Source organism: Oryzias latipes, chromosome 22 (assembly GCF_053564925.1).
Source record: "Oryzias latipes strain Hd-rR chromosome 22, Olatipes_Hd-rR_3.1".
Classification (NCBI taxonomy): domain Eukaryota; kingdom Metazoa; phylum Chordata; class Actinopteri; order Beloniformes; family Adrianichthyidae; genus Oryzias; species Oryzias latipes.
The window spans coordinates 3,065,807-3,090,205 of NC_136258.1; the positions used below are offsets into that span (position 1 = coordinate 3,065,807).

Below are 24,399 nucleotides of genomic sequence, written 5' to 3' on the forward strand. Positions count from 1 at the left end.
TCCAAGCAAATAATTAAACTCTCTTTTTTTTTTTTTTAACTTGTCCTGTCCAACAGCTGGGCAGGCAGATGACAGCTGAGGGCCTCTTGTGTTGGACATATTTTACTTTAACAAGAGGGGTTATTAATCTTCAGACAAACCAAAGGTATGTCTGAATAAACCCCTTTTGTAATAAAAAATAAAAAATAATTAAAAAAATAAAAAATAAAAATAATAATAATTAAACTCTTTTTGACAATGGATTCATAAAATCACAGCTTTTTTTCCTCATAATTTTACTACATTTTTGTCAAATTTATGCATTATTTAAATATTAGGTGACTCTAATACTGAGTGCATTTTTTCATTTTTATTACCCTAAATCTTTAATAATTTCTTTGCAGTTTTTAATAAATTACTACTAAAATGTATTTAATCTGTAAAGATGTAAATGATTAGGCAGAAAGAAGTTATAGTTTTATTTTTCAAGATTTGACATTTGCTGTGTTGGCACAGCATCTATTGTTGTCTTCTTCATGACTATCAAAAATGCAAAACCTAATGCTAATCCACTATATTTGTAACATGCCGTTTTCAGAGTTACTGAATCAAAACCTAATATCTTAAGGTAATACGATTATTAATTGCCTTTATAGATAAACAGTCTCTTTTTTTTCTTAAATGGAAGGTATTGGTGATGCATTTATTTGAGTGACAGGTTTTATCTTCAGCCAAGGTAAGGCTTAAATCATCTGACACAGGTTTAGCCACTGTGTTGTGACAAAATAATAGGATTATAAGGTCCAGATTAAGCCCCGGTCTATTGTTTAAAGGCTGTGATCCTTACCCCCCGTGGTTAAAGCCTGCAGAAAGACATTCCCTCTGAACGGATGAATGCACAGGCCTGGTAGATGGATGTTATTTCATCAAATGTTTAATCTCAGCTTTCAAAGTGGCTAGATTTGTGACTAGAGCATCATTTTATGTTCTTCATGTATCAAATCTGTACATTTTTCACAGGGCTTATCCTATTCACAAAGGGGAGAAAAAAAGATTTGTTTAGGCGCACACAGCCTTCAGCAGAACATTCCAAACCAATTCAGAGTTTTTACATACTTAGATGTCTGGAGCCCAACCACGCACACCCTACAGCACATCCACACTGCTCTTTTTCATCTTTCTCCGTGTTTGTTTCAGTGTTCAACTGACTTCCTGTTAACTCAAAGTCAGAACAGGCAGAGTGGAACTGTCTTCTGCTGCTGGTCAGAGTCCTTTCAACAGCGGGGCTCGACGTCCTCAGTTTGAAGTCTGAAAAAGCCAACCCTGCTTCTGCATATTTTCTGTGACACATCCATGCTAATGTGAGAATGAAATGGCTTCCTCTTCTTCACCAAATCCAGTCTTAGGAAGGATTTTTCTCACCTTTCTTTGTTCCAGCTTTTCTGCAGCGACGTTTACAGACTTGAATTCAGCAAAGGGACTCGAAGCTAAATGTCACGGTTTACACCATCGTAGTTTCAGCACATGGTCATAAAACGTTTGTACTTGGTAGCAGCAAAGTGCTCAAGAACTGAAGTACAGAGTGTCAATATCTGTTTCATAATGACTAAGGAAGTGCTTTAATTTGTTGTTTTCTTGGGTTTTATTGGAAGAGAAGTTCTTTCAAAATGATCCGATTGTTTTCAATCAGTGATAGAAAGCCAAAACTGATATTTCCAAGGATTGGATTCATTTGACGGGCTGACTTCTCTCTTTTTGCTCTGATTTTAAATCAAACCTGAACAAAAGCATTCCTAAAACAACCGTTTTTACCTTTAAGCTACTGTTAACTCTGTGAAGCCATCTGGTTTAGTTTCCAGGAACCTGTGCTTCATTGAACCTTTTACTCCTTTTGTCTGAACCCTTTAACATTGTAGATGCTGCTGGAGACACTTTGATAAAACACGCTCTTTGACCTGCCGGGACTATTTGACCGTTTACAGGATCAACATGAGTCAACTCATTCTGACACAAAGAAATGCTTCTTTTCAATATGCAACACATTGCTAACGTAAAGTGTTACATAATGGTGCAAAGCCACTTCCGAGACCGAATCAGATGAATTATGTTAATCAAAAGGGTCAAATAGCGTGTCTTATTTAGGTGTTGCCTGCAACATCTCTGGTGTTAAAGGGTTAACTCCCCTTTTCCCCTTTTTTATGTCTAATTATTATAAAAAAAGAAATGTTTTTTCCTTTCAAGGTAATGCTAAATGAAGTGGAGTCCTGGGTTAAATAGTACATTGTGAATTGGCATGAAGGGGTTCATTTAGTTTATTTATAAAATGCTTGCTTGTTGCTTCTCTGGATCCCCTGCTTTCCACTCCCTTGTGCTCACTTAACTGCATTAAAGAGCCTCTATCCTCCAAAATCAACCTTTTTTTTAACTGTTAAGTTTATTATAAGTTTTGTTGCCCACAAAAAACAACCCCAAAGGCGTATTTTCATCCAATCCCGTATTTCTGTGCATTCCTCTTAAACCCTGCGCTCTGAGCACCAGCCCCTTCCTGTCCACAAAAACGAGCGGGTTCTCACATTGTGACGTCACAAAGTGAGGACCCGCCCCTTTCAGGAAGAGTCTATGCCCCAGCCCCGCCCCCAGGCTAACACACACACACACTTTCTTTAATCAGCTAAAACACTGTCATGGGCGAAAACGCAGACACGCTGCCGACGGTTGGCGTCATGAAAGGGGCGGCACCCACAAGAAGCGAAAGGCCGGCCTCAGAGATGGAGCTCCGGGTAGGGAAAGGGCTGCAAAAATAACTTATACTTCATAAAACGTTATCATATATTTGGAAATAGTTTACTCTAAAAGCCTTAAGGAAAGCATGTTATCGGCCCTTCTGTTCTGTTGAAGCTTTGTACCATTTGGCGAGGTAATAACAATGATTTAAACTAATACCGCATTGATTCTACCTCTCTCTAACATCACTCTTTGGTCGGCGAAAATCGTTTCACAACAGGAATTTCAGAATAGCTTTTTAAATCAAATGTATGATCTGTTCTAGCAGTTAGCTCTAAACCCAAAAATCTTTTGAAATTGACCAGAAATCAGATCCTTCACCTGGGAGCCACCCCACACATCTCAGCTCTTTTGCCATTGGCCACCTAATATTTTCACTTGAGGAGCTGAGTTTAACTGCTCACCTCCAGAATGCCTCGGCTGTAATTAGCGAAGCTGTGTTTATCCGGCGCTGCTGCTCTCACGCCCACGGGTCTTGTTCCTCCACATTTCTGAACAACCGTGTCTCGCTCTGAGGGTGTGTGATCTGAACGCATTTGAATATTGTTAGCAAAGATATGGTCTCTGCTCTCTACCATCTCACATGTTTTGAACGGCTGCTTTCCTTTTTCCCAGTCAGTCTCTGCAAACAGTCAGAGTTTATGTCTCCTCTCCATTCGGCCTTGGCCTACTTGCCTTTTCTTTGCAGAGTTTCCCCCCACCCCCGGTGAATCCTCTATCGTCTGCTCTCGTCCCCTCAGTGTGATATCCTTTGTCACAGTCCTGACACGGCACTTCCTCGGCCTCGCCGCGGTTTCAGTGGGCTCATGTCCCGCAGCAGTGACTGCCACTTTTGGACAATGCCCGTCTTTGTTTGCATCTCCTGCTCATTTCGGGAATCCCAGCATTGCTGGTAACCACTGGTGGATGAAGTCATTGTCTCATTTTAACTTGTTCTTGCTACTCAATCCCCCTCCCCCCTCCCCACTGTACCTCTACCATCCACCAACCCGCCCTGCTCCACTCCAAAACAATGAGAGCCTTTTCCTTAAGACTGATCCGGGCTTCATGACCGCTGTGGTGGCAATCTGGTGCATAGCAAAAGGATGATAAATGGTATCAATACTGGCACTTGTTTAAGTTATTTGATTGGTGCAATTAAAACTGTTCTTTTCTCACCGTTTACCTTCAGCCACTTGGCACTTTAATGCCACAGAAAACAATGCTCATCTTAGTTTTGGAGTTGCATCATCAGGAAACAGGATTTTTGTGTTCTGGCAGATGAAGACAGCCGGCACTATTTCACTTTCAGAATGAGTTTGGACAGGACTCTCTGGCAGTGTGAGGACTGAGGGCTGGGCAGGGAAATAGATCAGACCTGTCTGCTGAAACAAGATAACACTTGTTGTTTTTTTCATTCCTGAACCTGAAGGTTTTACTTCTATTTAGAGTTTTCTAAATTAGACAGTCAGAGCGTAGTTTCTGTCCACATTCTACTGGTGTCCTATTGACACTCACTGTAATTTCTGCACCACTAAAAAGCCTTACATTTTAGTAAAAATGACACTTTCTTATGTATGGATTAGTTCTGGTTTTACTGATGTATTGATATTGTGAGTTATTGTGAGTAGGGGTATGACAATAACCACGTCACCGCAATACTGCATTAATGAGATGACCACCACGGTGATGACTTATCACCGCACATTTTTTTTTGTTTATCCGAAAGTTACAGGACTGCATATGGTGTGTGATTTGAACTAAAAACTCATCATTTTTTTGCTAATAATTGTGTATTCTCGTGCAGCTAATTCCCGCTTGGGAAGCCTTGCCTACGGTGGCGGAGCGCGACGCCATCTTGGTGAGGTCGTCGGCGCCCACATGACAATGCTTTCTATAGCCTTTGGTGGCATCTAAGTAGCTTTTATTATATTTTTTATATATTATACACACACATTATTTGTTGTTGTTAAATAAGAGAAACAGTCAACATTAAAGGCTCAAACTTGAATGAAACATGCATTGTTGCAGGACTTCTTACAAATTAAAAAATGATTACAAAGAATTTTTAAAAATAATTTCTAAACATTTAGTAGCTTTAGACCTCTTTGACATGTAATTTAAATTATTGAGAAAAGCTCAACAATAAGTCATTAATAAGTCAATAATTATAATAATAATAAATCAATAGTAAGCCAATAATAATAATAAATAATAATAATAAATCAATAATAAGTCGAAGTCTCGTACATAATGTACGGCTCACAGGAAACAATGCATTAGTGTCCACCATAAGACTGTGAGATTGTGGGTTCAATCCACAGTTGGGTCATTTTCTAAAGACTCCAACAGGGGACTGGACTGACTCGCTGCTCTCTGCTCAAGAAGGGCTTGGTTTGGGGGGTAAAACCACCAAATGGTTCCCAAGCGCTGCGACAACTGCAGCTCACTGCTCCCCCAGGGATGGAGTCAAATGAGGAGAACAGATTTCACACAACCACACTGGGACTAGTGGAATTTTATTTACCATAACAGTCTTACTTCCTTTTGTAGCAGTTGGCCAAATTCCAATCAAACAAACCTTGTTTCTTTGAAAGCTGGTACATCTCTGTGAGAGTTCTGCTTTTCATTCATCACATGTACTTGTAGTTTGGATCTGTGTGTTCTCCTGTCCCCACATGAAAGTGAAATGCTGTGTTCAATTACTAACACCCAAAAAAAAAAACACAACAATTTTTTTTCTAAATTCCTACATTGCACCACTGGAAAAAAGAACAATACAGTTGCTACATTAAACAAATGTTTTAATTACAATTTCTTTACAACCTGGCTCCTACTGCCATGTGTTGTTGAAGTAGAAGCAGCATTCAGTGAAACGGCAGCTCTTTTCCAGACACATTTCAATGGCTGTGTGGCATCAGAACATCCTTCAGCAAAAGCCTTTTTTCTCCAGATCTTCTAATGGAAATGACTGCTTGTCAGAATCCTGCTTTTACATTTTTTCTCTTCAGTGAACAACTTTTCCCCATTACAATGTCACTTCCAAACTCTGCTAATAGCACTATTGTGTGCTTATTATAGCTGCATGCTTTCTAGCATATTACAGTATTGTGCGAGTTTTCAAAGGGTCTATAAAAACCTTTTTTCAGAACAAATTCCAGCTACATGACTGGACTTTACAAGGAAGAAATTGCTTAAAACAGAGGAAACAAATACATATTTTTCGTGTGTTTTATATTCGTGGGGCCTTAAAAACTGATGCAAAAACTGACTGTACGTTTGATTTATACTCGCAGTTCATTTGTTTGTTTGGTTTTTAGGGTTCATGTCTTCAGTGCCTTCAGCTCATTTGACTGTCATGAAAGCTGGTAACAAAATGGAAAAGCTAGATCCTTTTACATCCTGTGATATTATCACTCGCATGTGTGGGACGGGACTCTGTGTACTTGATTTGATGCCTCTTTAATAGGAAAGTAGTCCACTCCTCATGTTTTTTGCAACAATATCTCTATTGACTGTAAACGAGAACTGGACCGAGTGAGTGTGACATCACCATTAGATAATGGTTAACTTCTGTCTCAAGTTAGTTCAGGTGCCTTTTTTTTTTTTGCAATACTGACATCACCATGTTGGAGCCAGACGTTCTCGGTAAACAGTGGTTCGAGTTGGTCTGAGTCATCGTTTCTATGGCGACCACTCTCGCCAGCTTGTGGGAAGGCCATACCTCTAACAGGAAGGAAGGTGGACGACACGAACTCTGTCAATCAAACTTTTTAAACCTTCAACGTTAGACCACCTACTTTTATCTCGGTCCACTTCTTATCTACAGTCAATGTTGATCGCCAAGGTGTACCTTATGACCTCTGTTAACTTGAACCAATTTCATAATTTTACTGGCTTGCTTTAGGGTAATGTGTACTCTTCTTCTGTGCTTCCTATGGCAGCACTTGGTACAGTGGGATGCTGGGAACCCAGAGAGTTTACTCCAACTGGTGAAGGAGCTCATCCAGCAGTACCACCTCTACCAGTGCCAGCGTCTGCGGGAGAGCTCCAGGTTGCTTTTCGAGTACGACAGCCTGCTAGAAGATCCAAGCTACAGCCGCAACATGGAAATCTACGCTGGGCTCAAGAACAGCTGGGTAACAACATCACTACTTCTGATGTCTGAGATTAAACCTGTGTTATTTACCTGTAAAGCAGGTAGCAGTGGGATGACAGGAAATGAACCTTTATTCACTCTTGCTGGAAAAAAGGAAAAGCAGGAGTATAAAGATTATATTTGCCAGAATATGTTTTACTTCCAAATAGTTAAAAGTCTCTTTAAGTTGATTTATCCATTGTGACCTCTAGACTTGTCTAAAAAAAGTCTTATAACCTGATTATTTTTTATAGAAAGACTGAAGTTGACCACAAAAATATAATCCTTTAATCTAATTGTATTACTTTCTGAACAATAAATAAAATATTTAAATGACAAAACAAGATTTTGTTTTGCTTTATTACAATTTTGTCAGTTGCTATTTTAAAAAACAGATGTACCTGAAAATCTGGCCACAATGCAAACATTCGAGCCAATTTAGTGAACCTATGAAGGGAGGAAACATTGTTTTGGTTGCTTAAAGTTTGAATCATAAGCAAATACTTTTGTGTTGTTTGCAGTTTTCCAATTAACAAAAGCTGCTCCCGTATGGAGTCATGCAATTGGTTTTGGTTTACCATTTTTTTTTTTGCTTTGGTTTTTACTTAAATGTGTCACCACAGCTGCTTTTTAAAACATGTTTAAAAGCACCAAAGCTCTCATACTTCTATTCTTTGTTTTATAATGTTGTAAGAAAAGAACATTTCTTTCAAATTGTTTTTTTAGATTAAATCCGCTGGTATTACGTTAAATGCATGAACAGCTAAATAGTTACGGTGGTTGAAAGCTCTGGGGTTAAAGGGAATTGTAAGGGTTTGCTGTAGGATTGTGTGGGGTTTTCAATGTTAAGAATAAATACAAAATTGTTATTCTTTTAATATTTTTCTACTGTTATATATGCATAAACTATATGCATAAAGTCGGATGGATATACAGTGGAGTAAGAAAAGTATTTAGTCAGCCCCCAGTTGTACAAGTTCTCCCACTAAAAAAGATGAGAGTTCTGTAATTTTAATTATAGGTATACTTCAACTATGAGAGAAGAAATGAGAAAAAACGTCCAGAAAATCCCATAATAATAAGTATTTGGTCAATAAGAAAAGTTCAACTCAATATTTTGTTATATAGCCTTTGTTGGCAATGACAGCAGTCAAACGCTTCCTGTAAGTTTTCACAAGGTTTTCAAACTGTTGCTGGTATTTTGGCCCATTCCTCCATGCAGATCTCCTCTAGAGCAGTGATGTTTTGGGGCTGTCGCTTGGCAACACAGACTTTCGACTCCTTCCAAAGCTTTTCTATGGGGTTGAGATCTGGAACCTTGAAATGCTTCTTACGAAAACACTCCTTCATTACCCATGCAGTGTGTTTAGGATGGTTGTCACAGTTTTTTACTCATAATCTGACAATACCCCATTCATTCCATCCTTTACACGTTAAGTCGTGCTGCTCCCTTTGCTGAAAAACAGCCGCAAAGCATGATGTTTCCACCCCCATGCTTTACAGTAGGTTTGGTGTTCTTTGGGTGCAGCTCAGCATTCTTTCTCTCAGAAATACGATGAGTTCTTACTATTTTCTCATTTTGTCTCTGATAGTTCAGGTAAACCTAAGATGAAAATTACAGGCCTCTCTCATCTTTGTAAGTGGGAGAACTTGCACAGTTGGTGGCTGACTAAATACTTTTAGCCCCACTGTGAATGATGCTCTAAAACAATGTCTGATTAAATCTTGAACTGAAAATGAGAACTTCTCTGAATGGTTTTTTTCTTTTGCTGTTTTCTTTCTTTCAGACTGGAGAGTTTTCGGCCCGTTTTCTCCTGAAACTGCCCGTGGACTTCAGCAACATCCCTGTTTATCTCCTTAAGGTACCTGACAACCTTTGGCAAATACAACAGGCATCCTCACATTCTTTACACTTAAAAATATATTCATCACATTCATGTTGTTTGTCTACATGTATGTGAGCCTTAAATGATTGAATCTGCAGCAGGGGAGTGGGGTTCTTTGAATGAACTCTTCTGCAGCTGTGTGTTTGTGCGTGCGTACAGACTCCCATCTTGGGGGGCTGTGAGTTGACTAATCAACACGCCGTCACTGTCGATCTGCTCTGAGCCGTGTGGTGTCTGCAGGCAGCTCGGTCTGAGTCTGCGCACTCGCAGGCAGCCTCACTCTTCTTCCTATGCATTTCCTTCTCTGCCTTGTACTGATAATTTATTTCTCCCTTTGCTCCTTCACCCCCTACCCTGAGTAGCCGGCACACTTCAGGCCTCTTTCTGTCTAAGGAGAACTGATGCTAAACATAAGGGATGCAGCTGCCATTGTCAGTCTTGATGTCCTTATCCATCAGACCTGCGGCCCTCAGACTCGTCTCTTTTTGAAGGCTGTGATAGACCTCATCAAATCACTCAAACTCCACAGCTACACATCAGCACATGCTGGGCTTTTTGTCTCCAGCTTTTCCCATTTGGGTTGGGGCTTTAAATGGCCTGTCACTGGTAGAAAACACAGCACACAATGACTGACCTTTTTTGTGTTGACAATAGCTGCACAAACCAGTAATATCATATTTACAAACCAGTTTGAAATACTCCACAGATCTTTTAGAATGATGCATGTGGCAGTTAAGGTACAAACCGAGGCAGTGCTTCAAAACTGTATTGACTTGCAGAGTGGAAAGTAATGAACATCATCAGCCCACACCGTGTCCACCTACGCATCACAGCGAACAGGACCGTGGAGCATATAGGATGGACTGGACTGTGTGCCAAGACAAATGACCTGAATTTTCATTTTGATGCATGTCATGCAGTTGCCTCTGTCAGTGTGCGTTCATGCTCACGTGAATTGTTTGCATGCATTTTACATTTCTGCTTTAACAGTGATTCCATGCTGTGGAGCTGCTGAAGTGCATTTAGAATGACCAGTTGCATTTTTTACCATTTAATATTAATAAAAGAAGGTCAGTTTGATTTTTGTATTTTTGTATCAACCCATTCATATACCATGGAATTCATTGTACTTTATACATCCTAGCACTGGCTAGTTGTTTTGTGGTAGGATCTGTTCAAAAACACGTGGTACTTTGTACTTTATACATCATAGTCCTGCCTTTAAAACATATTCTGCAGACCATAATATAAGGCTCTCAATTTATTTAACCCTTTAGCAGCAGAGGTGTTGCGAGGGGCACCACAATAACACATGCTCTTTGAAATATCACAACTCCTCCACTGTTTAGGCCACATGTGTCAAACTCAGGCCTGCAGGCCAAATTTGACCCGCAGTGTAATTATAATTGGCCCGCAAGATCATATCAAATGTGCATCAGAGCTGGCCCGCGGTATATACTGTACCGCTAATACTACCAATCCCACAATGCTTTGCTAGTATGTGGGTGCTCAGTCGAAACCGGTAATCGCTCCTTTTTTATGTGGCCAGTCATTGACAGCCATGCTCCAGTCACATCAGACAAATTAATTTCACCCTCCACAAAAACAGCCAAACCAAAGATGGACAACAGGATCTTTCAAGACAGGTTCTGCTAAAATACGAGGTTTTCCTCAGGTCAGAGCCTGACCCCAGACATTGATGGACTTGCATCTAAGAAAAGATACCAGGTCTTTAGATGCCTAGACCAAAGTGCAGAGTAAATCAGAGTGTAACAAACTGAGCTTGAATATTTCTATTTTTTATGCACCTTTTCCACTGCAAGGCCTGGTCTGTTAATAGTTAAAATGTTGGATTTTTATTGAATGACATTATTTTTGGTTCTTTTGTTGTTGGCTTTGAAAAAGATTTACTTTAAAAAGGAACTTGAAAGGATACGGAGAGAGACATATTTTATTTTTTTAAATAAGAAGATAATACCAATTTATTTCAAATTTAATTTCTCATGTGTTTGTAATATCAGCCTTTAATTGATCCAGATTCTGTGTTTAAGCAAAACTAAAGTTTGTTTCCATATCAAAAGGTTAAACGTTACATATCAGTTAAATATTTCGTTTGGCCAGTGACGTAATTTCACTGCTTGATTTAGGCCCACTGTGAATTTGAGTTTGACACCCCTGGTTTAGGGGATCAACATAAATCAACTAAATCTGGGGCACAGATGAGCAGCTTTTCATATTGGCTTTGCACCAACATGCAACACATTACTAATGTACACTGACCACTATATTAGGCACACCTTGCTAGTACTGGAAACATTCCTCAGAGAGTTTGGTCCATAGTGACGTGACAGCATCACAGTTGCTGCAGGTTTGTCGGCTGTACATCTATCATGCCGATCTCCTGTTCTACCACATCCCAAAGGTGATCTATTGGGTCTAGATCTGGTGACTGTGGAGGTCGTATGAGTCCAGTGAACTCATTGTCATGTTCAAGAAACCAGTCTGAGATGATTCCAGCTTTATGACCGTTATCGTGTTAGAAGTAGCCATCCCTTTATGACACATTAGTCAGAAAGGGATGGACGTGGTCAGCAACAACACTAAGGTAGACTGTGGCATTGTAACTATGATCAATTGGTACTAAGGGGCCCAAAGTGTGCCAAAAAAGGATCCCCCAACCATTAAACCACCACCAGCCTGAACCATTGATACAAGGCAGGATGGATCAATGCTTTCATGTTGCTGACTCCAAATTCTGACCTGACCATTAGAATGTTGCAGCAAATAAATGAGATACCTTCTGCAGAACTCGGTTGGAACCAGTGGTTCCTTCAGTTTCTGTTGCCTTTCTATCAGCTGAAACCAGTCTGGCCATTCTCCTCTGACCTCTGACATTAACAAGGCATTTCTGCCCACAGAACTGCTGCTCACTGGATATTTTCTCTTTTTCTGACGATTCTGTGTAAACCCTTGAGATGGCTGTGGATGATCAGCAGTTCTGAAATACTCAGACAAGCCTGTCTGGCACCAATGACCATGCCACGTTCAAAGTCACTTCAATCCCCTTTCTTCCTCATTCTGATGCTCGGTTTGAACTGCAGATGATAGTCTTGACCATGGGATAAAGCAAGAGAAATAAGTAAAAATGCAACTACAGTCAGAAATGTTTTCCCTGAAAGGTCATGTCTTTGTTTCTCCTTTTTTAAAAGAATGTTTTATTACATTATAAAAGTCTGTTGGCCCTGATGATTAATGTTAACTAGTCACCTACACACTGAAAATAAAATTGAAAAATAATTATAATTGCAGAGTAGTGACAAAGAAAGCGTACTCAGATAAAAAGTTCTGCTTTAAATAAGATATTGTCATTTAGCCACCACATTCCTTTTGTACATTCTTTAACAGTATATATTTTTCCTATTTAAAAAGCATCTCACCTCATTCTAGTTGAATAGATTTCTCTGTATTTTAACCCGAATAATGTTAGAAAAAAATAGCTGACATTCCTTTGCCGTTAGTTTAATGATACTCCTTTACATAACATTCATTTGATTATTTTGATTATTTTTATTTTTAAAATGCTAATTTTTTTTTATAGTCAAATAATTATTTGTCCATGCTGATGCTCACACTGAATGGTGAAGATCTACAATCCTTCCTGAAATCAAACAGAGAAACATAGAGTACTAAAGAATATTTTAACTAAAGGCTTCCAGCCTATATATCATTACATTTCATTTTGCCTTTATTTTTATGTCTGCATCCTGTGGGGCCTCAGTGCATACTGAAGGACCTGGTTCAGTAAATCCAACAGAAGATCATCTGCAAAAAGCAGGCACAAAATTCTACCCAAAGGAAATTCTTGCACGAAGAAATTGTGTCCATAAAAATAATGCGCAGAACAGGACAAATGGCATCCCTGCTTGTGTCCAACGTGTACTGAGGGAGGCTGACTTACTGCCAGCAATTTGAACCAGGCTGCTGGGCTGGTTGTACAAATATGGATGGCCTGTAAAAGGGAGTACAAGACCCCATATTACTAGAGTAGCTTCCAAAGTATACTGCAAGGGGCAATAGTTAACCCATTCTTGAAATTCACTAAGTACATGTGGATTGGATGGGGAACCTCCCACGCTCAAATACTCTGAACAGGGTGTAAAGTTGATCTGCTTCACATTTGGGATGAAAACCACATTGTTCCTCCTCAGTCAGAGGTTCTCCTATCGACCGTTGATTGTCAAGTATACTTTCCCGGGGATGCAAAGGGGTGAGTATTTTTTCCCCGATCCCTGCCTTTCAGGTATCACTCTCATTGCCGTGGGAATAGAAGTATTTCAGTTGGAGCTCTTTCTAATAAGTAGGCCAGGTACTCTGTACTGCTGTCAGCCCGTAAGCCAAATTCACTATAGGATACTTGTTTCTGACACGGGGAGACAAGGACACAAGCCTTTCAACCTCAGTACATGGCAGTTGAGCCTGGGGGTACTATAATAATAATGGATTGGATTTATCTGCGCTTTTCCAGACGCTTGAAGCAGTTACAATGTGTATCCATTATTTATTCACTCTTCATTCAAACTTGGTGATTGTAATCTACTTATTTAGCCACAGCTGTCCTGGGGCAGACTGACAGAGGCATGGCTGCTAGTACGCGCCTGCGGCCCCTCTAACCATCGCCGGGACATTCATACGCATTCACACACTCCTTGACACAAGTGTCTTACCCAAAGACACAACAACAGTTAACTTGGGGGGGAGTGAGGATCGAACTGCCAGCCCTTCAATCATTGGCCAACCTGCTCAACTGCCTGAGCTACTGCCGCCCCCAGCAAAGGGGTTTCAGGACCCAAACTGTACATGTTGGCAAGCACAGCTTTATCTAGTTAGTACCTATCAGTCTGCCACACAGGCTCAGGCTCTTTCCATCTTAGTGAGGTGAAATTCTACGGCCCTAATAGTTAAAGCCCATTTCTGTGTATCAGGCTTATCAAGACACCTGCCCTTCCTGGTCACCAAATCACACAGTACAGGCCTCTGTTTCTGCATGACGTAGGCCTACGTGAAGGCACTGCCTCATGGTGTGTTTGGGCTGAGCCTGGCCAGGTGCAGTGGAAAGAGGCTCGCCCAACAGGTACTTGCATTGGTTTGACTCTAGGGTGGGGCCTTGGTGACATCAATCCAGTCAATGTTGCTGACCAATATTTTTATTGTTTCCATAGGGGGCATTGGAAGAGCTCTTAGTCTTATAGATTCAATTTACTTACGTTTTTAACCTCCAAGAACCTATTGACACCATAGGAAATTCTCTGTTTAAATGTTCCTTCTTGTTTAATTTCACTCTACAAAGTGGCTGTCCTAATGACTGAATTTATTGTAATTAACTTCTGTTGCAAGTCTAAATAATGAGTTGCGCTTTTGGATAGTTAAAATGCAAAGATCCTGATTTCCCTGGGGTTCCAGCTCCTACCATTATGGATCATAACATAAGTGTTATGGTTTTTGTTGTTGTTGTCAAATCTAAAATCACTCATCCGCATAAATAAGTTATGACATGACCATATCCTCTAATTGTTTGCATGTCCCTACAGGTGTTTTTCACAATTTGTCTTTTGCGATAAGCTATAATTTTTGCAGGTTGGCGGATCTTCCTGCCTTTATTTCTAAGCTTTGCTCCCTGTAGATTTTTAATAAAGTTCAAATCAAGACTCTGGCCAGGCCAATGTTGATATGATTTTCTACTAACCATTCTTCACCGCTTTTAATGTGTGTTTTTAGTCTTTGTCATGTCATGTAGAGCCTAGATTCATAAAGATGGCCTCGGTGGTGTTTTTTCCATGAACACTTACAGTTTGAAAAGGCTATAAATATTTCTGGACATGTCACCTTTTGTTTAAATTGAAATAGAAGCTGAGTTATATTCCTGTGAATCCTTCAATAATGTTTTTGGAGATGCCTGTGTCAGTTGTGGAGGAAAAAACCTTGCTGGTTGAATGAAAGTAACTTTAGGTTAACATATGTCTGGGGTATGAATAATTTGGTGCTTGATAGCATTTAAAATCTGTGTTTCCCTCTCATTTTTCCAGACTATTTGGCTTTCTTAGCCATCTAAAACCAGATTGATGCCATAATCAACATGCTTAACTGGTGATCTTTCCTGTCTTTAAGTTCTCTGTTGTGTGCATCATGTTTGTCTGGTCAATGCCACATGGAGAGGAGTACAATCTTTACAAAGTCAAGAAGGCAGTTCTATTCAAGCAGAATATCAGCTGCTGTAGGTAGAAGTCAGACCGCTGACCTTGATTTGAATCAACCTTCCAATCAAATCCATGTATGTCCTTGCTTGAGGAGGGAAGGTTTGGCATTTAAGCGGAAATGTGTTCAGACATAGGCTAGTGTGCACTGCTAGTGAATGCCTAGATGTTGCTGGTGGGCACAGAGCTTTGGAGGACGTCTGTTACCTGAAGCAAAGCATCCGCGTGGTCTGAACTCACGACAGTGGACATGTTTACCTTCCTGCACGGACTATCCAGCCTGCGGGAGAAGGAAGAACTGCTTTTTTTAATTTATTTTTTTTATTTTAACAGAAAGGGAGGGGGGCACCTTGTCATAGTCAAAGTGAAAGAGTGGGAAGGATGCTTAGAGCAGAGATGAAGGGAAATTAAAAGCATACAGATGGATGTTGGCAGTTTTCTTCCCCTTTAAAGGCCAAGTAGACCTCTTGGGCACCGTTTTAGTGTCTCATTCTTTGATCTTACCTTGACCTCTTGCCTGTCACTTATTTAATTCTTTCATCTTCTGTCTTTTACCTCTTATTCAAGAAAGAGGTTTTTGCATACTGCCTATATTTTGTGAAACCTACATTTTAGAAGCTTTATTATTTTCACTTTAGTCACAGGTTTAACTAAAAATATTGTTTTTTTTCACTCTTTTGCTCCATTTTTGATTCCAGAGTAACTGCAGGATAAATACAGCCACATTATCTCCAAATGTTTATAGCAGGGGTCGGCAACCTGGGGCACGCGTCGCAAAGTTGGCAGGGGGAGGGAACGACAGTCGTACTCGGGGGTGTGACAGCAATAAGTACTTGATCTGTTGTGTATAAAACAAACAAAAAAGTCAGGTTTGAGTGACAATTCTCTTCTCACAATGAGCCTTTTCCCCCCAAAGGCGTCATGTGGGAAGGGTCCATTCACACAGAGCTCTTACTGTGACCCTGTCCTCCTATGTAAACACTTCCACTTTTCCACATCAGCCTTCAAGAACGGGTGATTTGAATTAATGCGCCCCAAAGAAAAATTAGCAGCTTCTTTGGCTTAATTTCACCGATGGCCACGGTGAAATGAAAATCCTGTAATAATGACCTGAAACTGTTGCCGGTGAGATGGCAGGTGGGGTGACATCAGCAACTGTGGATGGAACTTGAGTGCATGCATGACTGGGAAAAGTGTGATCCACGAGGTGCTGCATACATTTATGACTGTACAGCTCTTTATTTTGGTCATGTTTTTGGCGGGGCAGACTGTTATAAGTAGAAGTAGTTAGTCTCATAATGTAACAATAGATGAATAAGCCAAAAGCATACACGTATTTCTTTTCAATATTAATGGTTATTAGACATTTTTCTGTTTTTTTTTTCTGACGTATCCAATCTTATTGCTGTAGGTATGACATACCACAAATGCACAAGGATCAATTCTGGGCCCGCTGCTATTCAATATTTACATAAATGATATATTCAATGTTTCAAAGCTTATGAAACTCATATTATTTGCTGAAGACACAAATATATTCTATTTTACAGATAATCATATGGAACTTATCAATGTGGTAAACACAGAGTTAAAATAAAATTATGGATGGATTACAACAAATTATCTTTGAACCTAGATAAAACCAAAGTGATGTTTTTTGGTAACTACAACATAGAGCTCTCAATTGAAATAAATAATATCTTAATTCAAAGTGTTACAGAAATCAAATTCTTAGGGGTTTTTATCGATGAAAAACTAAGTTGGAAGCCACACATCAGACACATACAAACTAAAGTCTCAAAAAGTATTTCAATCGTAAATAAATCTAAACATATATTAGGATACAACAGTAGATATTTATTGTACTGTTCTTTAATATTACCATATTTCACCTACTGTATAGAAATTTGGGGGGAAAAGAGCTCACTACATCCTCTCTTTCCACTTCAAAAACGAGCCGTCAGAATTGTACATAAAGCCGGATATCTTGATCATACAAAATATTTATTTTATCAATCCAGACTTTTAAAACTGCATGACCTTGTTGATTTTTACACTGCGCAACTTTTGTACAGAGCCAGTTGGAAATCGTTACCATTCAAAATCCAAAAACAGTTGTTAGAAAATGAAGGAGGCTACAGACTGAGGGGATGTAGGAACTTCAAGATCAAACTGATGAGAACCACAAAGAAAAGTTTCTGTGTGTCGGTGTGTGGCACTAAACTTTGGAACAGGTTCAGTAATGAGCTCAAACAATGTTCAAATATTCTAGAAAATGGATAAAGAAACTCTGATTTTAGGATATGAAGATAAGAGGATTTAAGGATCAACAGGTGTTTGAATAATTCCAAATCCATGTGTGAACTTGACTGTGGTAAAATAATCAAAGCTCTTTTAATTACAACCGACTGAGTGTTACATTGTAATGTGCATTAATGATTACACTCAAAAAAAGGAAATTACCAGCCAATTAAGTTAACAAAAAAGTAACTTGTCATTTCAACCAGAAAATTTTATGTTTGTAAATCTTACGTGAATGAATCATGTCGATTGTACATAAAAATAATCCATTTAAAAGTTACTTATTTCAATCATGTTGATCCAACATGATACCATTAAATTGGATGCATTAATAATCGCAAGGAATTGTGGGATACCATTTTCTTTGTCTATCTGGGCAGATTGGGGTCTAAGTGTGAGTTTTTGTCCATGGGTTTTATTGTCTAGCTGTTTTACTCTGTTTTAACTAGTGATTTAAACTGTTATGTTTATTTTTTTTTGCACCATGAGTTAAAGTTTGGTAGAGGATGAAGACCAACTCCCTTGTGCGGTAAACTGTCAATGTTCCAATACTTAACACAGAGTTCGCAGTAATTGAGCTCCTGTCTTGTGATGTGGGACTTTGCTGGGTAATTCATGTCTTTGATGTGAAAATTAAAAGACCCATTGGTTGTAACTTTGGAACAACATATCAATTACAGATGAATAAATAAAATTATACAAATAAATAGAAATTCAAGTTAAATAAACTTAATTTACTTAGGTGTGACCAATTGAAGTGATTCAATTAAATTGGATCAACTTTTTTCTTTTTAGAGTGAGCAACAATATCAATTTAAAGTTGGGTGCAACTGCTCTATTTAAATTGAATCAACTTAAATTTATTAGTTTGAACCTAAATACATTAAGTTGACCCAACCTAAATAAATTAAGTAGGTAATTATGTAGGACCAACATGATTCATTTTTGTTCAAGTAACACAATCTAATCATGTGGAAATCCTTTCCATAATTTTTTTATGTTCATTCAAAGTGAACGTTTTTTGAGTGAAATGTTTAAATTACAATCAATAAGCTACTGATTTGGTTTACTTGATCTGCAATGTGTAGCAATAATTTCTGGTTTAATGTGATAATATGTTTTAATGATAATCAATTATTATTACACATAGGTTACTGTTACTGTTTACTGAAATCATGAATGAATGTTTACTGAAGATAATCAATCATTAATGGGCGCTGGATTTTGTAATGTGAAGAGAATCTATTAGATCAGAACCGGATTACAAAAACTGTAAAACTATCAAATGAATGAACTCAGTAGAGGTGGGATTATATAAGATCACTTCTTCCCACTCCTCATCAAGCAATAAATCAAGCTCTGCATGACTTTAATTAATGATCCCTGTATTTAATTACTGGTAAGCAAATGTGATTTAAGGGACTTTTTTGTTTTGTTTTATTTTCTGTCTTTTTAATCTACGCATTTCACTTTGATGAGTTTGATGAATATGTGTAAATGAATCAAAATCAATAAATGCTGAGGGTCCTTATGGTCAAAATATGAGGCCAAAAGAGTTACTCATTATTTCTTATTTGCAATGAACAATCCAGCAAAATCCCTATAAAATTTTCTGTTTAGATAAAAAAATAGTTAGCTCAGAGTTTTGCTTAATACTACTATTAAATGCTGTTTAACCCTTAAATTTTTGCAGTCTTTCTACTACATAACTCTTTACACAATTAACGTAATTCCAGCAGATTCTCAAGTCAATTAAAAATTGGGTTTTGCAACACTTTACAATTCTGAGGTGGTTACACAATCTGCGCAAATCAACCGATTCTGTCACGGAGAACAACAGCTTTGCAGCATCATGCAACACTATGCATTAGTAATTTATTGCATAATGGTGCAAAACTGATATGAAAAGACGATTTTGATTCACGTTGATCGAGTAAACAGTCAAAGAAGCATCTGTTATTTAGGTGATGCCGGCGACGTCTCCGGTGTTAAAGGGTAAAGAAGTTACCAGGATGTTAATGCAAAATTCACAATACAAGCTAGCTTAGTGCTAATTATACGGCTTAGTGCCAGTGCTCTTTACAGCATTCCAATAATTGCTAAAATACACTTCTGGTTTTACACTTAGGAGTAAGAGACTGGTTTAGTTGGAAACACAATCGCACCATAAATACAGACGCGTAGCAAACTGTTTTGGTGTTATAGAGCAGGTTGTTTCATGGACAGTGAGGCGCAGTAAAGGAACCTCATTGATAGAATGGAACCTCAGTGTTTTAGGGACTTTTGTCTTCTTCAAAATGGACTCAGAGAGATGGTGGCACTAAGTGGTAGGAAGTCTTTTTTTCTCCTTTATGTCTGTACAAGCTGTACATTTTTCAACAAAAGCGGTTGAGTAATTCTCTGTACTCAAATGTTGTTGTCTTTTTGGCTTTTTCCCGCTCGTGACCCCTCCCCCACCACACGCCTTTGCCTAACCTTTGTAGCTCCAGAGGCAGCCGCTGACAGAAGAGGGTTAGGGTGAAGCAGAGCCGTGAGCTGTCGCTGGGGTTTTCCTTTCACTTGCTGCACAATATGAATATGTGTGCCGTACTTTGTGCACGCACACACTCACACACAAAGATGCACAGGTGTGAATGCACATATAAAATGTTCCAACATATTTTGATTAAAAGAATAAAGCTTAATTGTATTTTTTCCCCTTGTAAATCCCTTTACAATCCCCCCCCATTTTATCCTCCTTGCACTGGCTCCCAATCAAGTGGCGTATTGATTTTAAAATTCTAGTTTTAACCTATAGAGCAGGGGTCGGGAACCTATGGCTCGCGAGCCATATATGGCTCTTTTGATGGTCACATGTGGCTCGCAGACAAATCTTTAATTATACTAATTTTTTCATTAGACCAGTCCTTCTCGGGCGCGATGCGATGCCAGAGGCGCGCAGTAGTAGCGGTGCTTAGAGAGAGAAATCTGCGCCAGCGCTATCAGTTACTATTATCTATTATTACACAGAGTTTGTACCAGCTGAAAACCTGTGAATTGACGTGCCTAAAACTGCGCGCTCCAGTCTCTGAGAAAGAGCGCGCAGATGCGGGGACGGGGTGTGTGAGGGAGAAAGCAGAGGGTGGGGGTGAGGTGTTGTGTGGACAGGCAGCAGGTGAATCGCGCAGGGATTGTAAAAACGTAAAACCCGCTGCCCGTCACTCACTGCAGCGTGTGAGTGTGTGTATGGCTCCCCGTCTGCATGTGATCAGTCTGTCTCACATCTAAAGTACATTCATACTAACCTAAGATCACGTTTAAAGTCTCAACGCCTGCATGAAGCAGAAACTCACCACGTATCAACCAGACTAGACCATCAGCAAAACTACCACGAGAAATACTCATCATTTATTAGCAACAGCATAACAATGTTATTAAAAAGAATCCACAGACTTATTGTACTTTAAAAATGTTGAAATTAAATCAAATGCACACATTCACTTGTATATTTGGTTTTAAAAATATTTTCGCGGACTGAGTTTAACTTGGCTGTTGGGCCGCGTTAAAAGTTCTGGAGTTCTGGAACGCATCAAGCAGAGATCTGATTGGCTCTCAGTTCTGTCACTCAGCCTGTTGTTAGGTAGTTTGGACCAATGGGGTTCAGCTATGGGCCGACTAAGGGAAATGGGAGGGCTGCAGCGGGAGCAGGTGAATATAAATTTGGGAGAAGCGCTCTCGTGTCGGTGGGAGAGATTCAGGAGTTGCTGAATTAATTGAACGGCGTTTGTTGTGGTCTGCAGTCACCAGAATAAAGAACCTTAAAAGAGGTTAAGTCTCCGTGCCTCACTGTGGGAGAGGGACACTACATTATTGTATGGCTCTTTTGAAATTACATTTAAAAATATGTGGCGTTTATGGCTCTCTCGGCAAAAAAGGTTCCCGACCCCTGCTATAGAGCTTTAAATGGACAGACCCCAAAATACTTATCAGACTTGCTCTGTCCCTACGCTTCCAGCCGTGCCCTCCGATCCTCCGATCAAAATCTTTTAAAGATTTTTAAGACAAAGTATAAAACCAGAGGTGACCGGTCGTTCCAGGGAATAGCCCCCAGACTCTGGAATGCCCTCCCTCTGTCCCTTCGTGTGGCCGACACCGTCGATTCTTTTAAAAGTCAACTGAAGACACTTTTATTCAAAAATGCTTTTAGCTGACTGGCTTGATTGTTACTTTTATTCTATGTTTATTTTTCTTCAATCTAGTTTTGCTTACATTATATTTAATTGATTCTTTTTCTGCTTTTACTGGGTTATATATTGTTTATTGTTCAGCGCTTTGTGATTTTAACTGTGAAAGGCGCAATATAAATAAAACTTACCTACTTACTTACTTACTTTACTTTGTGTATCAAGTTTGACTAAAGCGTTGTTAAAAATGCTTTAGCTAAATTCAATATAGCTCTTCCCCCAAACTGTTCAAACTAATATATGTGTGGTTGTGTGGTTCAGGAGCCTCAAAAGTGTACACAGTAGGAGGCTACTAGTACCGGGCACAGGGGGTGCATGGTGGGGTCCTTCTCCAGGAAAATTCTCGTATCCCGTGCGCTTGTGTACCTCGCACGCTGACAGTAGGGGAGGAGCACTGAAGGAAACAACAAGACTGATTTGGCGCGAAAGGACACCTTTGTTTGTCATCAAAAAGTAAACGGCGACTGCTTCACTCACAGGCAGCGATGGCCACTTTTGAGGCCCCTGCATAGTCAGTAGCCCCACGCCCTTTTTTATTATGATCATGCCGTTTTCTTAACCAAAATCGAAAAGACTGTGTTGTTTTTTAATACATAGTTTCTGCAGCGCGGCATTAGCTCATCAGAAATTCACCTCTGGGTTGCGGGTGGAACTGTTGGTGCAGAAGAAACCCTACGTGGATATCCCAGCATGCCTTTAACTTTCTCCCGCTAGCTTACAGACCCTCACAACCCCAAGCTAACATTACCGAAGCAAAAAACTATACCGGCGAGCAATCGGAGCTGTCTAGCTGCACAGTTTTAAGCCCCATGGCAGCTCAGACGAGGAAGATGAACATGAAGATGTTTAGGTACCTGTTTGTGTTCAATTGCAGCAGAGCAGGGAGACTTTGACCCACCAATTGCAGTTCCTGCGTCTCAAACCTGAGCATTTCCAAACGGCGGGTTTGTGTCTGCTCCTGATCCATCATGATTTAAACAAAGAAATGCCCAGTAATGCAGTTTTTATATTAACTTCCATTGGGAAAAAAAATGCAACAAGAGCACGTTAAAATCACGCTTTTCATTGGATGTTTTAAAACATCAGTTTTACTAACTCATGACACTTTTGTGGTTCTGACTAAAATTTAATAAATGCGGCAAATATGAAAAAAAGTTGACACAATCTGATAAAACTGCAAAAGAAATGGTGAATTTAATTTTTAAAATCTAACCATAATATTTAAAGTTTTAAAACATGAAAACTGCTAAATTTAAACTAAAAACTGCATTTTAAAAACAAGAAATCTTCAATATTTCCTGAGAATAATGACTTAAAAACTAAACTCTTTGCTGTGTGGACTCTGGGACAAACCTCAGCTCCAATATTTGCATGATACCATTTCCTTCACTAAAAACTTACTCTTTAAAAATAAAAAGTCTTTAAAATAAATTAGTTCATTAAAGATCAAAATGTAATCTCATTTTGCAGTTGTTAGCCTTTCCAAACACCAGGGACGCCGCTAGGTATAATGGGCCCCATGAAAAGAGTTTTTCCAGGGCCCCTCGTCCTCACTCTGTCATCTGTGGTTCTGGGCTCTCACTTTCTGTTCCGTCTCTTCCTCAACGTCCGTTACATTCCTCCCTGACAAACCAGAGGAGGGTTCTGTACCCGGTACTGTAGAGTGTACATGACTTGCATGAAATTCATAGTATTTGCTAGAATATATCTATTTGTAATAGCTTAGTCACCAACTTGTAAACTTCTCTGACTGGACTGATAGCAGTCATCCTTATCTGCTGCACACACCAGATGTTCTCTACCGTTCTCATTACACATTAAAGGGATCATTTTTTTCAAACTCTTAAAACAGTTAAAAATGATTAACTTCATTAACTTTAATGAGTCATTCTGAAGTGTTAACAGACCAATGCTGCTGCTGCAGTTTCTGCTGATGCTGGTGGACTTGACTGTTCAGAAGAATCATTTTGACAGAGGACATTCCAACTATTATTGAATCAGAACAGCTTGATAAGTGTTTGAATGGAATGATTATTTAACTAATATAATAGTGAAATGTAAAAATCCATTGTTCTTGAGCTAACATGGTGAGAAAAGTCTTCTAGCTTATAGGGACAAAGTTAATATTCCATCAAATTCTACCACCAACCCATCCTTTTTTCTGAAATACTGGATGACATACGGTGTTCCCCCCATATTTTCAGGGTTTAGGGAACAGAAGAGGCCTGTTTCATCCATCATTCATTCATCAGGATGATAACTATTCTCCACAATTATCTTCCTAAACTTATCAGAATATTTTTCAGCCACTTCTGTATGGAAGCGATTGTGTAGCATAAGTAAAAATAAAAGTCAAACCAGAAATGCTTTTTCATTTTGTAAATGAAGCTGCATTTTTTGACTCAAAATTAAAGTGAAAAGGAATCCAACAAAATGCTTTTTCATTTTCTTCTTCAACATCGCTTATTCTTCCACTTAATTAAAATGATAATGAAAATGGTATTTGACATTTCATTTTCAAAAAGGTCCCTGGTAAATGTGTAGCAAAATTCATTTAGAAATGTCTAGTTTGACAAGTAAACTGGATTAACAGAAATGCTTTTTAATTTTCTAAATGTAACTGCATCAATTGACTCAAAATTAAAATGAAAAATCAATACGTCAAAATGCTTTTTCATTTTCTACTTAAAAACCAAATGAAACAAAATGAAAATGCAAAGAGGGAATTGCATTTTCATTTTAACATCCACCCTGCGGACATTGTCTCATTATTAAATTCGAATAAGCATTTCCAGCGTGGAGGCGGGGCGATGACGTCAGTGCTATCTCCTTGTGTCCGGCTGCCAACAGACACATTC

General features: G+C 39.1%; 1 protein-coding gene across 1 annotated transcript in view; it reads left to right on the forward strand.

Annotated features, from left to right (window-relative positions):
- The window catches only part of babam2 (BRISC and BRCA1 A complex member 2), a 100,485-nt gene that overhangs the window by 26,277 nt on the left and 49,809 nt on the right, over positions 1-24,399 (forward strand). The window contains exons 5-6 of the mRNA XM_004082797.4: positions 6,687-6,881; positions 8,668-8,742. Coding sequence (XP_004082845.1) covers positions 6,687-6,881; positions 8,668-8,742 — 270 coding nt within the window. The remainder of the gene's footprint in view (positions 1-6,686; positions 6,882-8,667; positions 8,743-24,399) is intronic.